We start from the raw sequence: 17,112 nt of genomic DNA, 5'->3' as shown, positions 1-17,112 counted from the left end.
ACCTAAATCGGAGAAATAAGCATTTGTCATCTTTTCACATAAACATGACTCGCATACATCAAATGACTCAGAGTCAATTGATTCCAAAAGTCCATTAGATTGGAGTTTTGAAATGCATTGTTTGTTTATATGACTAATATGACAATGTCATAGATAGGTCTTATTCAAGTCTTGCTTGAAGACTTTGGCGATGTAGGTATACACAGAATTCTCATTTGAAATTACACTATGCATATCAATTTCAAAAATACCATCACGTGGATAGGTATTAAGATAAATATATTAACCTTAGAAACTGAAATACCTAAGTGTGTAAATGCAAGTTCAAAACTAACATCTTTCAAACTATGTCGCTCGCAGGTATTGAGAGCATAATGCTATTGTTCCAACAAAACAATAAGACCACTTAGAGAAGTAAGTTCAGAGGTACCAATAGTTTTAACAAAAGCTTGATCCCATTTGCCTACTTGCAAATCCAGTGTGTTTTTCTTCAGTCTATTACTTCTTCTCATTCCCTTCATATTGTTACAGGTGTGAAGGTCACAACCAGTTAACAAAGATCTAGGAATCACTAGAAGAAATATATAACTATATATGAAATATACCTGATTTGCTAGTCACACCAGCGTTGCCTTTTCTCAGCTCAGATTGGAAGATAGGACAACTTCCTTCTCCAATTGCCAACCTTTCCACAATGGAAACATTTGGCGTCTTTTGTTGGGATTTCCTTTTTGGAAGGTGGAATATTTTTTCTAGCAAATGATTTTTCTTTTTCCTTCCACAAAGTATTCGGCTTATTCTTTTTCACCCTTCAATCTTATTTCTTCCTGATCATCGAACAACATTCAATAATCATTTTGCTGAGCAGCAACAACTGCCACAACCGGAAGAAAGGATATGGGTTCTAAACTTTATTTAACTTCCAATAATGCTTGAGAACAATTCTCAGGTTGCAGTTCAAGTCTAGAAAGTTTGAACATTAAGTTTATCCTTCTCCAACAAAGAAGGAAGTGTGTTTTGGTTTACGTTTTAATTATTTGACATCTACAACAGATATAAGATTCAATTTAGTATTTTCGATATTGAGCTTTAATAATTAACTACCCAAGTTTTTATAATATTTTTAAAAAATAATTAATTTACGAAAGTCTAAGATCCACATAGAGATTCCATAGCCACATATGTTGATCATCTAGCAGTTATGGAGTCTATTGGTAAGTAGCGGGTACCAATTGCATTACAAGTACAACTCTTAGATCTTTATGGGACCTAGAGATATATGTAGTCCAACAAACCACTATTATCTAATGGCATGTTTGTCCCATCATTGCCTCGAACTCATGTCTCACCGTGAATACGATTAAGTCGTCCAATTTGGAAACAGTGAAAATTCACGCTAGTCTCACTAGATCGAAAAATCCACCTCGTGGCTATAATTCAGCCTAGTCTCACTAGATCAGAAAAATAACGAGGAATGTTTGCAAGCTTATTGGATGGCATGACTTAAATTTGACGGGTATTTTGGAAAAAGTTTGTGTCAACGAATAATGCATGCACACAAGATTCGCTACACTATTAGTTAAAAAAAATTTCCAATTGTTTATGTCGATTATGTTTGTGATCTAATTTGTTATTTAATTTATAGGATATAAAAATAACAAATACACAAACGTGTATCGTTTTAAAAAAGTTTTAAAAGATGTCGTCCATATATATTATTTGACTTTCAAAATCATTTAACATTAAACTCGTTAGAGTTTAACTTATTTTAAAATTATCAATTTTAATCTTTGAAACTCGTTTAGAGTTTTATTTAATGTTTCCATAAAAAAACATATGTAATTTAAGTCTCAAAATTATTTAACTTTAAACTTGTTAGAGTTTAACTTTTTTTTTAAAATCATCAATTTTAATATTTGAAACTCGTTACCGGTTTTATTTAATGTTTTCATCAAAAACATTTAGCATATATTATAATCAACATTTAAATATAAATGCGTAAAATAAAACACAATCATGCATCACACACACATAACCTAGCTCAAAAATCCTATGCTTAATCCAATGAGCCGACATGAGATCAAGAGGTCAAACTAAGGGTAATATCGTAGCTCCCACTTAATTCAAGAATCAAGTGAAACCTGACAAACGTTATCGTTGTCAACTTGACCTGTTCGCCATCTTCTAAGTCAAAATCCACGTTGCATCTTTATCTTTAATCTTCATCTTATTACATGTATTTAAAATTAAAAAGTACAACTAATCTAATACTTTTACAAATTAGAATAAACTTAAATACAATACTATGAAAATGTAAAATAAATATAATACAACTTTGGCTTCAAAATGGCCTTTCTAATAAAATAAATAATCAACATGACATAATATTGACGTAATCAACAATCACAACAATCACATATAATCAAACACATAGGTCGGGGCATTACGGGCTATGTATGCAATCACAATTTTAATAACTACATTATTAAAACCTATATATGGTTTGTCCATGGTTATAATGCATGTGTATAACCATGGAATATAACAATCAACAATTATAATAAATATTCAAGCCATAACAATTAAATCTACAATTTAAAATAGTGATATTCTTTCAATCATATTTGTGCGTCATAAGGTTAAGTCTAAATCAACCGTGTTGACTTTAAAAACGAAAAAGGTTTCGACTTTTACCAATTCACCACAAAGCTAAATCTAAAGAAAATCACGCGACAATTAAGATGGTGTAAAAGCGGCTCGGATACCACTGTTGGAAAATCGTGTGTACTTTTACCAATTCAGATTAACGCAGCGGATAGTTAAAATAATAATCTTTTAATATTTCATAAAATATTTACAAGATTAAATATTCATATATTTAATGAAACATGCACACGATTAATTTATCCCAATGAGATCCAGTTACACCACTAATAATTGTCAAAATATGTAATTCACAAAGTGAGTAAACGATATACCTTTCTTGAAGAAACTAATTGAAGGAGAGAAACCTACGATCATAAATATGACCGTCTCTTTGGATAGTCCACACTACACTTTCAGACAACGCCAATGGATGCTAGTCCAAACCCAAGTAATTTATTATAATAGTCAAATTATTATAATAAATCTTTAATGGAGTACTTGAAAACCGTTTCGCTTGAATTTGAGATCAGTCACTTAAAAGGTACTTCAATTCAAGTTTGAGTGTTATCACATAAATTAAAAGTCTTTCTCTCTCTCTCTATATGTGTCGACCAAAAGAAATGGAATAATATCAATCCACACTTGCAAAAGAGAGGAATATATAGTACTTTTTAGAAAACACCCGTGAACCTTTTTTATTGAATTATAGTCACTATATTAACCCGTGAATCTTTTACTTTTTGAAAGAATCAAAGATAGGATATTGTATTCGATTTCTATATCGGATGTAATATCATAAAATCGTATTTCTCAAATACTTCAGGGGTATGTTATGTAACTTATAATTAATAATTTCGATAATGTCGATTTCATGTGAATAGTAAATTAATTAATTTCATTTCATTTACTATTCATATGAATAATAAATGAATTAATTTCGATTTACTATTTTGTTACTTGAGTAATATATATACATCATATATATATTTTATTTGACGCCTCGGTGTATATGTGTGTGACCCCGAAGGCTCAAATGAAGTTGGTCATATAGTTATATGTTGTACCTTGTACATTAATCCTACACATGTTAACCTATGTTCCACACGACCAAAGAAGCATCGATTTTTAATCTTATTATGACTTGGCCGTTTAAAAGAGATACTTTCTCGATCAGAATAGTGAAATGGAAGGTAGTACAGGAAATATATATATTCCTTTTCAAATCGCCCCTCGAAGACATATGCTCAGAAAGGTTCTCGGGATTATTTTTTTAAATGTATAAACGATTTTTTAAAAACTATATATTTTACGGAGTAGTATACATCTTTTTTAGATAAATGGATTTTCATCATTTTCTGTAGTTTAAATGTATCTTGACAAAACAAGTTTCTAAAGTCTAATATTCATGAAACATATGCTATAATTTGTTCTCAAGTTTAGTAAAACGTTGTCCACCAATAATCTTAACCCCTCGTTGACCTAAAATGTCTCTCTTCATACAATTATTAAACGAGGAAAAATTGGATAAAAAAACTAATTGATTTCCATCACAAAATGGAAGTGATCATCACGTTACATATTTCATTCTTTCAAAAGTTGCTTGCACAATTTAATCACATTAGATCAAAATAATTTAAATTCAGGTTTAGAAAAAGCACAAAGAAACAACAACCATAAGCTTGTGAAGAAAATGGCGTTTACAGGAACTTTAGAAAAATGCAAGGTTTGTGAAAAGACTGTTTATTTTCTTGAAATGATATCCGCTGATGGAATTAACTATCATCAAACATGCTTCAAATGCAGCCAATGTAACGGCAAGCTTACGGTATATACTTCTGTTTTTTTCTGGTTTTCTTAATATATTGTTGAAATACGGTAAATTTGTTTTAATAAGTAATAATGTTCTAATAAAAATTGAGAAATTTTGAATTTGGAAGATGTAAGGTTCTATCTTGTGTCATGTTAATTATGTTGGATTGAAAATATGTCAAATGATTTATTGTATGTATAATGATGAAAATGTCGACGAACAAACTTCAGAATACGTGTTTGTAGATTGTATTAAACGTAGATTGTTATTGTTATTGTATTCAATCAATTTTTTTTTTGTTAAAATCAATATATCGATATAAAATGTCTAACATGTTACATGTATTGATGGGCATCTTAATCGGGAAATATATAAATGATTGTACTTTGATCAATTATGGAGTATTAACTATTTGTATGCGTGTACATACAAATACAAAGTTGTTCATATTTTTAATTAGTGAATGTTTCAAAAGTTGTTGTTAGTTCATCTATAACATCATTTTAATGTGGGTACCTATTTAGATAAGCACTTATTCTTCATTAGAAGGAGTATTGTTTTGCAAGCCTCATTTTGAACAAAAGTTCAAGGAGAGAGGAGGTCTCCCTAAAGTCACACGTAAGTTTTAATATGTTTATTTTCATGGTCTAATTCGACTTTGTTAAGTTTCTTATTTATTTATTTATTTAAACTTACATTGTTTATTTATTTATTCTGATCATAATTTTAATGATTAATGGTGAACGACGAGCAGCTGCCAAACCACAAGAACCGGTACGTGATACTCTTTAGTTTGATTCTAGAAATCATTAAAAATAAATTAATTAATGTATATTATAATTTGTTAATATCAATTTATGTAATTACAGGGGAAAGCCCCTAGTAAATTAGCTGCTTTGTTTTCTGGGACCCAAGATAAATGTGCAGTTTGTAAAAAAACTGTGTATCCTTTAGAAAAGGTTTGTTAATCTATTTTTTTAATTTCTTTTCAGCTCAAATATTATGAATTTACTGTAGATTATGATTTATAAGTTGTTTTTAGTATGTGAAATGGGATCAAAATTTAGTAAATATGAAGGTTTATAAGTTATTGTGCTATTAATTTAATGCATAAAATATGAAATTAAATTTTATGATAATATACAATATTTCAAACCTCTAATGTTTCAATGGTGTTGCGAAGTATGTTTACCCAAATTAAATACTAAAATGTACGAACAATTTGTTCAGGTTACCGTCGAAGGAGAGTTTTACCATAAAGGGTGTTTTCGATGCACTCAAGGAGGTTGCTTTCTTACGCCATCTAACTACGCAGCTTTAGATGGAAACTTATTTTGTAAGCCACATTTCTCCCAACTTTTTAAGGAGAAAGGTAGTTATAATCATCTTAAACAAGCTGCCACCATAAAGAAAGCCGGTGGAGCACCTACTGAAGAACCATCAGCTGACAATCAAGAACAATCAACGGAAAAAGAAGAATCATCTACTACAGAAGAGACAACTCGCGATGAAGAAGCAGAAGACTAGAAGTCAACGTCATGTGAAAATGAAATGAATTCATAACGGATTCATGTTAATTTGTAAATTGTTGAAAGTAGTTATAAAAATTGGAAGTTACATTTACTTTAATTTGATCTTGAATTTGTAGATACTGTTCTCGAGTTGTTTGTAGTTTTTTGAGTTACATGTTTTCAAAGTCCATAATGACATGTTCTTAATGGAATAATGGTCAAAAAATCTTGAAATAAACTTGTAATTCGTTATCCATTTCGTGTAGTCACTTTATTAACTTTTTATAAATGTGAAGGTATTAAAATACTAATAGTGTTATCATGTTATGAATTCTATCACTCTGATTACTTTATTAGGTGACAATTTACATTGAGTCGAATCGACTTGCTCGCAGAGAGGGAACTTGAACAAAAATTTAGGGGGACAAAATCATATGGAACGCAAAATATGCGGTGTACAAAGCTAGCTTGACAACTATACAAGTATCAATATAAACAATCAAAATTATTTCCAAACTTTTTGTTGTTCTTTTACAAAAAGTAATGATAGTGACTATATCTATACTTAAGGCTATGAAGATACATACACCCACGTACTTACTTTTTAGAGATGTATCAAAAAAAAATATTGGACGATAAAAAAGCATAATATTTGGGACCAACGTTGCCATAATAGGATAGTGTAAGGTTTGAAAGAGAAAAATTATTTGACTTTGGTGTATTGGGCACTACTACGACTTGAGACTAAAATTTTGAATCACCTCGTTCTGTTTCCGACTTGTTTGTCTGTATTTATAACAGGAATGTGCCATTGTTTTGTGTGTTTTATTACCCAATCCTTAACATTCTCACTGCATCAATTAAATCAGCTTAATTCATGTGAACCCACTTGTGAATTTCCATAAATAACCTTCATGTTTCTTCATCTTTATCCCATCCCAATCATATCACTTGCTGTTTTGCTTTGCCGCCTCCCTTTTTTCAAAGTACAAGTCACCTTAAAAAGCAAAAGGATTTTATTTATTTATTTATTTGCTTTGATTGAAGAACAAAAAAGGTAATTCTTTTGGGGAAGAAAATGAGCACTGGAGTAAGCAATTTTGTAATCAGATGGATTAATTTTCTGACCATGGTATGTACACAATTTTCTAGCCATTTTGTTTATGGAATTTATGATGTTTTGCTATGCATGCACTCTACCTGATGTTAATCTTTCATTTCTAGCTCTTGGGTTGTTTTGGTTTAAGTTATTGATTACTACAGTATTAAAGTTTAATTATTTATGATATTGTTGAAAAACACAAATTTTTCTGATTTTTTTTTTGCATTCTTGAAAGTGAGATACCTGTAAAAGATAGAACTTTTTTTTATTATGATTTGGGAATTGTTTACATTTCTTTTAGAAAGAGTTGATCACCTGAATTCTTCTGTAAGCGCACGTTAGTAATTCACCATACAATGCCCCAAATTAAACTTGAATTGAAGCAATTTATAAAGTTTTAGCTCATAAATTGGTTGTTGCACACATAGCTATATGTTCCTATATCAATTTATAACGCTACAAAATGGTTTACAATAATTGTTCATTGAATAGTTGGTAGCTGTAGGTGTAATCGGTTTTGGCGTGTGGATTAGCACTGATCATGATGGTTGTCGAAAATCGCTCACTCTACCAGTTTTGGGCCTTGGTGGTATAATATTTTTAATGTAACATATCTCATCCTCATTTCCTTTTTACATTTTCTCAATCTTAGGGCGTTTGATAAAACAGAATGATTGATGATTAAGCGTTGAATGATTCATAAATTGAAAGATTGAAAGGTTCTGAATGAAAGCGGTTCTGAATGACTAAGTTAATTTTATGAATCAACAATATAAATGAGGTAAAATTACCTTATTAACGTTTTAAATGAAAAAAAAATTCAATATACTTGTTTGATTAGCGTTTAAGATATGATTTAAGTAAGAAATTACAGAAAATTTAGGTTCTTAGAGTGTCTCGACTCTGAATGGTTCAACACCGAATGCTGAACCATTCAACTTGATATGTCATTTAGAGGTCAACAACAAACGCGTTGAATACTGAATGATTCATCATTCAGCGCTGAACCATTCAATTAAGAGGTAAACAAACACACCCTTACTTCTTATTGAGCACAAGGTGGCTTTAAGGTCAACACACTAATTACATACTGATAATTGCTTTTTAAATTTAAATTGAATGCATACTTGCTATATTTTTAAGTAGTATAGGTAAAAGCTTTGATCTTTGAAGTTAAAATGTACCTCTTTTGTTGACCATCAAGAGTAATTCTATTCTATTGGTATACACATTTTTTTTATGTTACTACGGTTTGTGTTTATCAAACTTTCAGCTCTATTATCGGGTTTATGGGAGCGTTAAAGAACAATTCAATATTATTATGGATGGTATGTTCAGGTTCTGCAGTATTTCAAGATCCACTTTGTTAATCCTTGCAGTTTCTGTAATCATTGGTAATAAAAGTTTATGTTTCATGCAGTACTTGATAATGCTTTGCCTGATTTTGTTGGGAATCCTTGTGTTTACCGTATTGGCGTAAGTTTATTATACTTTTCGGCATAGAATTAACGTTTCAAATGTAATCTGTATTCACCGTTTATGCTAAATTATTAGTATTCTCTTACCTTTTTATGTAGGTTTATTATAACTAATCCTGGTTCTGGTCATAATGTTCGGGGTTTAAGGTAAGATCTACCTTGTAATTTCTTTTTTTTTTCTATTATATTCCGATTCCGATTTTAATAGAGTATAAAGTAAGTTTACAACCCTTTATATTTTTACGCGATCAGATTCAAGGAGTATCAACTTCAAGATTACAGCACATGGTTTCTAAAAGAAGTAAGCATTGTAATTGTTTGAGATTTTAGTTGGTAAATAAGCCGTTTCTTGATTTTTTTCAATATGGGTCTCAGTTGAACAATACCCATAACTGGAAGCACCTTCGAGGTTGTCTTGTTAAAGCTGATGATTGCAGTGACCTATCAAGAAGATACAAGGTCAGTTAATTTGGCCCAGCCCATGTCCTCCATTTGGGTCAACAGGTGGTAAAGGTGGCAATTCTGACCCATTTACGTACAAATTTTATACTTGGGTTAAGTATAATGTCATGTGTTTAAATGGGTCAAATCAAAACTTTAGCTAAAACGGAAATACTTAAATGGGTCAAACAAGTTGAAAGTTGCACGTAGTCTATTTTTTAATCTTAAAACCTCAAAAGTTCTTTAATTCAAAGATCTTTTAATCATTATTGGTAAAATATTATACTTCTAATCATAATTTACCCAGTCACTACCTTTATAAAATTTGCTGAAGGAGCACAAAAATGATAGTGGGTCAGCTGAACACAGACCTGGCCTGTTTCGACCCGTACTACAAAATGACTTGTTTCAACCCAGCCCGTTTGGACCTCTTAACGGACTTATTCCCATCTTGACACCTCTACTTGGTGATTTTCTTTCAAGAATGACAATAACTTATTTTTCTTGCAGACTCTGAAACAATACAAATCAGCAAAATTAACTCCCATAGAAGCCGGTTGTTGCAGACCACCATTTCAGTAGGTTTCTTCAATCTTTTCTTTGTGCTGAATCCAAATTTTATGATTTTTAATCAAGTTTCTAAAATTCAATGTTGTTTAGGTGTGGTTATCCTGCAGTGAATGCATCTTACTATGACCTAAGCTTCCATCCAGTAAGTTCTAATAAAGATTGCAAGATTTACAAGAATTCAAAATCCACAAAATGCTACAACTGTGATTCTTGCAAGTAAGCTTTCATTTTATCCAAATTTACGTTCTTATTTCCAGGATTATACTTTTGATCAACTTGTAACAAATTTTCAGGGCTGGAGTAGCAGAGTACATGAAAAACGAATGGCGTGCAGTCGCTATCTTTAACGTAGTATTGTTTGTTGTGTTGGTGAGTAATAAAGATTCAACCTTCTAACTTGAATACAAGTTAAAGCTTCAAACTTTGACATTTTAGATAAAAACCAATAACTAAAAATGGAAAGAGATTTTAAGAAAATTGGTATGGTACTGTTGTTATAAAAATGGTAGTATTTTTGCATAAACTTACATGTGATTTGTTTTGTTATCAGTCTGTGATCTATTTTGTGGGATGCTGCGCAAGAAGGAATGCTGCAAGTAGCCGCTTGAAATCCTGAAAGGCTCATACTTTTCCCTCAAACGAACCCACAAAAACTTGGCTCGGGTTCTGTGATTCTTCTTATTGTAGGTGTTGATCTTTTAGTTCAATCTAATATGGTACTAATAGTAATGTAAGGATTTCAATGACTTCAAGAATAGTTCATTGCTTGATGTTATGTCATGAAAAAAAGTTTGGCCTCTTTTGTGCATTTTCTTCAAAAGATAACAAAGATAAGCACACTAATCTATTCATGCATTAATCTTTTAATGGCAATACTTTGGTGTTTTGGGTAACAAAACCTTATTTGTACTAAAGGGATTTGCATTTAGAAATAACATTATCTTGTTTTAACTAGTTAAATACCCGCGATTTCGCGGGATTTTTGAAGAGTCTAATCATTTAAGCTATAAAGTTAAATATATAAATTAAAAAACTATTATTATGTCTAGGTTAACATTAAACCAAATATTTTTTAGGGGTTTGAAATTTTTAAAAGCTTCAAAATGTACTAACGTACTATTGTTAAGTCTATGATGAACATCAATTCAAATGTTTTATAGGGGATTCAAATTTTTAAAGTTTCAAAATGTACTAACGAATAAATAAAAAAACAAAATATTGATTCAAATTAAATAAATCATTTCTGATATCGTGATGTAGTTTTAAGCGAATGAATTAAGAATTGTGTATGGTTATCTCATATCTTCGTTGTATTTTCCCACATATTCGACAATGTAGTTATTCTTGTTAGATGATCATGAATTGTGAATAATGTCATAACTCTTTGTCTTGTTGTTAGTACTTTGTGCATCCATGAGAAAGTCTTATGTCGTAATTTGTGAGCCTATAATGACTTGAAACATTATATTTGTAATAAAATGCATAATATTGTAATATATTTTTTTAATTATTTAGAAGATGTATGAAGTTTATGATTTAGTATATACCTCATCCATAAAGTTGTGCATAACAGTAATCTTTCCAACTAAAAATGACATAGAATTGTGATAACTTGGCATTGCCGCTTCGTCTCCTTTATTCACAAAATCTTTTCATGTTAAAGTATTTGATATTGTGGCTTCTAAATTTCTAAATTTTGTAGTAAGTGCAATCTCTTCGTTCGTAATTTCAGATGTTAAAAATTTCATTTTTTCAAGTTTAGGTCTAAAAACTTCAATATGATTGTTGATTAACTGTCACAATCAAGATTAAGTTAATGTATGTTAATCTCGAAATTGAAATATGAAAAAGTATTTAATATAAAACTAATAATAATAAATAAGGTAAAGAAATAATTTCATGTATTTGCATGTAGCATATCAGTTGGATGTAATCCAACAATCCACATTATACACTGCTGAGTAGGACACATCCAAGTACCATATGTAATACTAAAGACATCAAATGTAGTAGCAAATTTTTTCATATTAAATAAGCTATAGAAATGTGATAATATGTTTTTGATAATCGGTAGAATGTCGTTTTCAATGAATTCTCCAATCAATCTTCTACGTAGTTGTAATATACGTTGGTGATGTTCAGCAAACCAATCACTATACTTTTTGCTAAAGTTAATCGGATCTTCAGGAAATATATAAACAAAAACTTATAAGGTATACATAGTATTGTTTTATAAAAGATTAAAGTATATAAATTATATTAAATTAAGATGTACCACGATTGAGATCTTGGTTCCTGGCAATCTGTAAATGTGATATAATACTTTAGCAATGTAATTGTTAATGGATTGAGAATTGAAACTCATAATTCGTATATTTTCTATTTTTTGGTGAACATGTATTAAAAAAGTAAATTTTGTAGTAGTTCGTTTTTTAATTGTATTTCTCTATTCAGTTGTATAACGTTTTCTTCCATCTTAGTGAAGTACGTCTACAATAAAAAAATATAATTATACGTAAATTATAACAGTTTAATATTAACAACTACTATTGTCATTCTAACAATTGGAACCTTTTTTTTTTTTTTTTTTTTTTTTTTTTTTTTTTTTTGCGGTGTTTCATAACTGCTTCTCTATTCTTTGCTTTTTTTCTTTTCTTTCTGCAAATTTATAAAAAAAAAAAAAAAAATTACTTATATTTGACCTCATGTAAATGTAGTTAGAATAAATTATTTCAGTTTTTGTAATCTCATACTTTATAAGTTAATAAAACATATTATTAATGCTTTTGTCCTTTTAGAACTTCTACCAGAGTAAATATTGTGCATATATCAGTGGCCTCCTACATATTATGTACTAATATTCCTACCGATCTTAATTTTCTACCGGCAATTCAATCAACATATCTCGCTCCCTAAACACTAAACCTAAACCCTAAATCTAAACCTTAAACATACTAACCCTAAACTCTAAACCCTAAACAATAAACCGTAAACTCTAAAACCTAAACCCTATACCCTAAACCATAAATTCTAAAATCTAAACCCTAAACCCTAACGTGTAAACCATAAACCCTAAACACTAAACCCTAAACCCTATACACTAAACTATAAACCCCAAACCCTAAACCCTATACACTAAACTATAAACCTCAAACCCTAAACCCTAAACCACCAACCCTTTACCCCACACCCTAAACCTTAAACTCTAAACCCCAAACCCTAAACCGTAAACCTTAAATTCTAAAATCTAAACCCTAAACCCTAAACTCTAAACCCTAACTATATACCCTAAACCCTATACACTAAACCATAAATCATAAACCCTAAACCCTAAATCGTATACAGTAAACCATAAACCCTAAACTATATCTATACTCTAAACCATAAATTGTAAAAACTAAACCCTAAGCGCTAAACCCTAAACCCTAAACCATAAATTCTAAAATCTAAACCTTAAACCTTAAAGTTACCAAAAACCCTAATCACTAAACCCTATACACTAAACTCTAAACCCTATAACTAAACCCTAAACCCAAAATCAACCCTAAACTCTAAACCACCAACCCTTAACCCTAAACGTTAAACCCTAAACCATAAATTCTAAAGCCTAAACTCTAAACTCTAAAACCTAAACCCTATACATTAAACCCTAAACCCTAAACCATATATCTAAACCCTAAACACTAAATCCTAAACCATAAACCATAAACTCTATACCATGAATTCTAAAAACTAAACCCTAAACTCTAAAGCCTAAACCCTAAACCCTTAACCCTAAACAGTAAACCGTAAACCCTATACACTAAACCCTAAACTCTAATGCATAAATTCTAAAATCTTAACCCTAAACCATAAATCTTAAACTGTAAACCATAAAACGTAAACCCTAAATAGCAATTCCTAAACCTTAAACCATTAACTCTCAACGTTAATCTTTTTTGTTCATTAAGCTTATATTAGTTTCAAAATGAATTTAGTTTGTATTATAAGTATATATAATTAGAGATGTACAAAAAATATTCAAATGATATTTAACCATAGAACATGTACATCCCAGTCAAGTATGTCTCAAGACTTTCTTATAAACAACATTCTTGGTGGTATTTGATTCATTCACATTGTCGTCCAATTTTAATCTGTTTTTGTAGTCAAATACGCATGTCTACACTGATTTTTTATTCATTTTATTGAAAGGGGTAAATACATATTAATAGTTTTTTTAATATGATGTATATGCTACATGACAAATATAATGTGTCAGTATTTTTCTTTTTCTTTTATCATCACAATGTAGGATGGAAAGATACAGTATAAGAATAATATAAGAATAAACAAAGACAATCAAAAAGCACTCACCATTTGACCAGTAGCTAATTTTAGTTGAGAATTACCATTTTTGTGATCTCTTATGCAAGGCTATGTCTGAATTACTTTCTTAGCCTATTTGATAATCCACTAGAATTTCTTCCAGACATTTTTCCTTTGCATAAACTGCACCAACTTTCTCTTGCAAACGTTCACCTTGTGTCGGATGATTATCGCAGATTATTGAATGATTAGGTATTAGTTTGATATTTTTGCAAGTGCTCATCAGTTGAAATAGCTGCAAGTTGAAACTAATAAGTAAACAACACATGACACGAAATCCAGATTTATATGGTTCAATGGACAACAAAGATTGTAAAAGATCCAGTGTTCTTTGGAAGATCTTTAAAAATTTCCAATGGAGCATTGTAAAACCAACTTGCGATAAACTTATAAATAGCAAAAACCATTAGCAAAAAACCGTATACAAATGTTTATATCTGTTTGCCTTCTTATCATACTCTGATCTTGCTATTACTTCAGGAGCATTGTATGATGGTGTTCCAAAGGTTGATATTGGCTGTGAATGCAGCCATGAAGATCCCAGAATAAACAATACAATATAGATCCCGAAATAACAATCAATACGATGAGAACATAGATAATACCTTTGAGTAATCAAAATCACATATTTCCAATCGAGGATCAGAGCTTTCGTCAATAAACGTGTTTTCTAGCTTCAAGTCTCAATGAGAAAGTTATTTAAACAAGGCCAAGCAACAAATAATCTCACAAGCAACACAAGCTACAGTAATAGCATGAATCAAACTCTCAAACACGTTGTACATAACTGTCAATTATTCAACTGACTAATTTTGTGTATAATTAGATGTGATTAGAAAGCAAAAAAATTATCGATAAAATAACATTTTTGATATGAATTGATTACCTGATTCCATAGACATTAGGGTTTGTTCACGCATTATATTTATTTTGTATGTAATAATTTTCTTTAACAGGGCTCTACACGACAGTTGCTTGCAAGTCAAATCAAAACTCATAAAACGGATTTTAATGTTTGATACTCCGAAGCCTTTATATATTGATCTTGCATCTCTTCTTGGACCATGAGCAACCACCACAATGCACCCTCAAACGCCTACCTTCTGCTCCACAATAGGGTCAAGTGAGTGTTATAATAACCTATAAAAACAACGAATCAATCAATAATAACTAATAACAAATTCATTTGAGCTCAAATAACCACGATTCGAACAAATATGAAAAACAATTTTATATCAAAGGTAAAATATCAAGGGTTGTTTCTTAAGCTTGAAGAATGGAAATGATTAGTAGATCCATTCGACACTAATGCCTCTGTTTTCCTATAGTTTTGCATAAAGAAAAGACTGAAGTTACAATACAAATATATAACTCAGGTAACTTTTGTTGTATTAACTTCAACAGTTAAACCTCATACATAGATATATTAACCTCTGTTGGCACAAGCATCGTCCTATAAGGGATTTGCTGATTTTCTGCAGAAAACACCAAAAAAGACGAACATTATGTATCAACTAATTAACCAGCATCAAATGACTCGTAATCCCTAGACATAACAAAATCTAGGACAAATAAGATCAAGTAAAGAATACTCCATTATATACCTCATAATCCTTCAACAACTTCAAGCAAGTATGAAGAAACCCACAAATACTAATTCATTAGAAGTGAACCAATCTGCCGGTCACGGAATCATCAATGTTTCTCCATGTTTTTTCGTGATCTAAGGTCGGAGTAGACGATTGTTTCTGCAAAAATTAGGCTAACCTCGAAATCAAAGGACTCAATTACCAGATCATATTTCTTCTAAGCGGAATTTAGGATATTCATCTTTTCCTTCTGCGTCTCTTTCATTATTATACATACCACATATCCTCTGTTGCCAGTGTTGAAAATTATCACGTTAAACCTACTGCAATAAACAATTGTCAACAGATTAAATTAATGTTACAACTAAATAACCACTCAGGCTTGCTTGAGTGACCACTGAGTTGCCTAATGAAGATACAAATTACCTCTTTTTAACTGCTAACTAAGAAATTAAAATGGAAATATAGCTTATTAATTACAGATTGAAAATGTAAGTTTCATATAAACAAGAAATTGATGTCAATTTAGTTCCCCTGTGACACAATTTTTCAGAGTTTCACTATGTGTTATTGTGTACGTAATTGTATTAGATGACTATCACATACAGAGTACATATATTTTATGAAATATGAATTAATCAAAAGTAAACTTAGGGCTCATGTAACACAACAATAACTTATAACTTATACCTATTAATACAGAATAAACTACAAACTCTTATTTGATTCTTTTTTTTTTTTTTTTTTTTTTTTTTTTTTTGCTTAATATGAATCTATTCATAGGGTTTAAATACCCTATTGAACGATTCATAAATCAATCCTAAACTATCAAGACCAAATTCCTATTTTCTAACATTCACTTCAAGTCAAGATGATATTTTTATGCTGGCCAAAATTGGTCAGTATAGATTGGCCTACCACCATTTGATTTTTACTTCACAATAAGTAACATAACTTTGAGTAAAGCAATTTTTGAGGCTATAAGCATTCGAAAACACCATAATAAAGTTTGAACCAACTGACCAGTTGGACACAACTAAAAATCCAACTCAACTCAAGTATAAGTAAATGGGTCAAACCAGAGACAACTTTTTGTCTCCAACAACTACCATTGTATGTAATTGTTAACCCTAGAGATGGAATAGTTTAATATGCATAAAGTCTATTACCCGTTGGCCCAATGCATTTTCTTGAGAGTCGATTACAATAAATTTATGGCCTCGTGAAACCCTTACGCTGTTGAGTCCTCTGCATGAAGATTTATATCAACGTCATCAACTTTAGCAAAGAAACTTTTTGGACTAAAACCAAAAACTATTTGCATTTGCAAAGTATTAGTGAATCCTAATAATATAAACACTTTAATTGATAATTATAATTATGTTACTACTGACAAAAATAAGTTCTTTCCAAGATTATGTACCCTGCAACATACACTCTGTTTTTTTAAAGGCACATACACTATTGGTTTAGAAGCAACATATAAATATTAAAATCAAACCTTAGAACTAAAGGTTAGAACTAAAGTAGCAACATGTACCTGAACTGCAGAAAAGATTAAAGGTTGTTATTATACCATTAAATGTAGCTTGAAATT

General features: G+C 30.4%; 2 protein-coding genes across 2 annotated transcripts; both read left to right on the top strand.

Annotated features, from left to right (window-relative positions):
* The first annotated feature begins 4,111 nt into the window (after positions 1–4,111).
* On the top strand, positions 4,112–6,181 carry LOC139839735 (LIM domain-containing protein WLIM2a-like). The gene is made up of 5 exons (XM_071829878.1): positions 4,112–4,471; positions 4,981–5,074; positions 5,211–5,230; positions 5,326–5,415; positions 5,687–6,181. The coding sequence occupies exons 1-5, from the start codon at positions 4,337–4,339 to the stop codon at positions 5,981–5,983; spliced, it is 636 nt and encodes a 211-aa protein (XP_071685979.1). The 5' UTR covers positions 4,112–4,336; the 3' UTR covers positions 5,984–6,181.
* A 697-nt stretch (positions 6,182–6,878) lies between these two features.
* Positions 6,879–10,288, top strand: LOC139843425 (tetraspanin-10-like). Its single transcript, XM_071833503.1, has 11 exons — positions 6,879–7,099; positions 7,562–7,674; positions 8,343–8,397; positions 8,490–8,545; positions 8,647–8,694; positions 8,800–8,848; positions 8,923–9,006; positions 9,499–9,566; positions 9,649–9,774; positions 9,852–9,927; positions 10,109–10,288. Exons 1-11 carry the CDS (start codon positions 7,046–7,048, stop codon positions 10,172–10,174), a joined length of 795 nt encoding a protein of 264 aa, XP_071689604.1. The 5' UTR covers positions 6,879–7,045; the 3' UTR covers positions 10,175–10,288.
* Positions 10,289–17,112: the final 6,824 nt, after the last annotated feature.

The sequence above is a fragment of the Rutidosis leptorrhynchoides genome, chromosome 4, assembly GCF_046630445.1.
Source record: "Rutidosis leptorrhynchoides isolate AG116_Rl617_1_P2 chromosome 4, CSIRO_AGI_Rlap_v1, whole genome shotgun sequence".
Taxonomy (NCBI): Eukaryota; Viridiplantae; Streptophyta; class Magnoliopsida; order Asterales; family Asteraceae; genus Rutidosis; species Rutidosis leptorrhynchoides.
The sequence above is the reverse complement of the archived record's forward strand: the minus strand, read 5'-3'. Positions and strand labels throughout refer to the sequence as shown.

Excerpts from the sequence above, each read along its gene's own strand:
- LOC139839735 (XM_071829878.1), top strand. The coding sequence starts at position 4,337 with ATGGCGTTTACAGGAACTTTAGAAAAATGCAAGGTTTGTGAAAAGACT. Across the intron at positions 4,472-4,980 it reads AATGTAACGGCAAGCTTACG|ATAAGCACTTATTCTTCATT; the intron begins GTATATACTTCT and ends GTACCTATTTAG. Across the intron at positions 5,075-5,210 it reads AGGTCTCCCTAAAGTCACAC|CTGCCAAACCACAAGAACCG; the intron begins GTAAGTTTTAAT and ends AACGACGAGCAG.
- LOC139843425 (XM_071833503.1), top strand. The coding sequence starts at position 7,046 with ATGAGCACTGGAGTAAGCAATTTTGTAATCAGATGGATTAATTTTCTG. Across the intron at positions 7,675-8,342 it reads GGTGGTATAATATTTTTAAT|CTCTATTATCGGGTTTATGG; the intron begins GTAACATATCTC and ends TCAAACTTTCAG. Across the intron at positions 9,775-9,851 it reads TACAACTGTGATTCTTGCAA|GGCTGGAGTAGCAGAGTACA; the intron begins GTAAGCTTTCAT and ends ACAAATTTTCAG.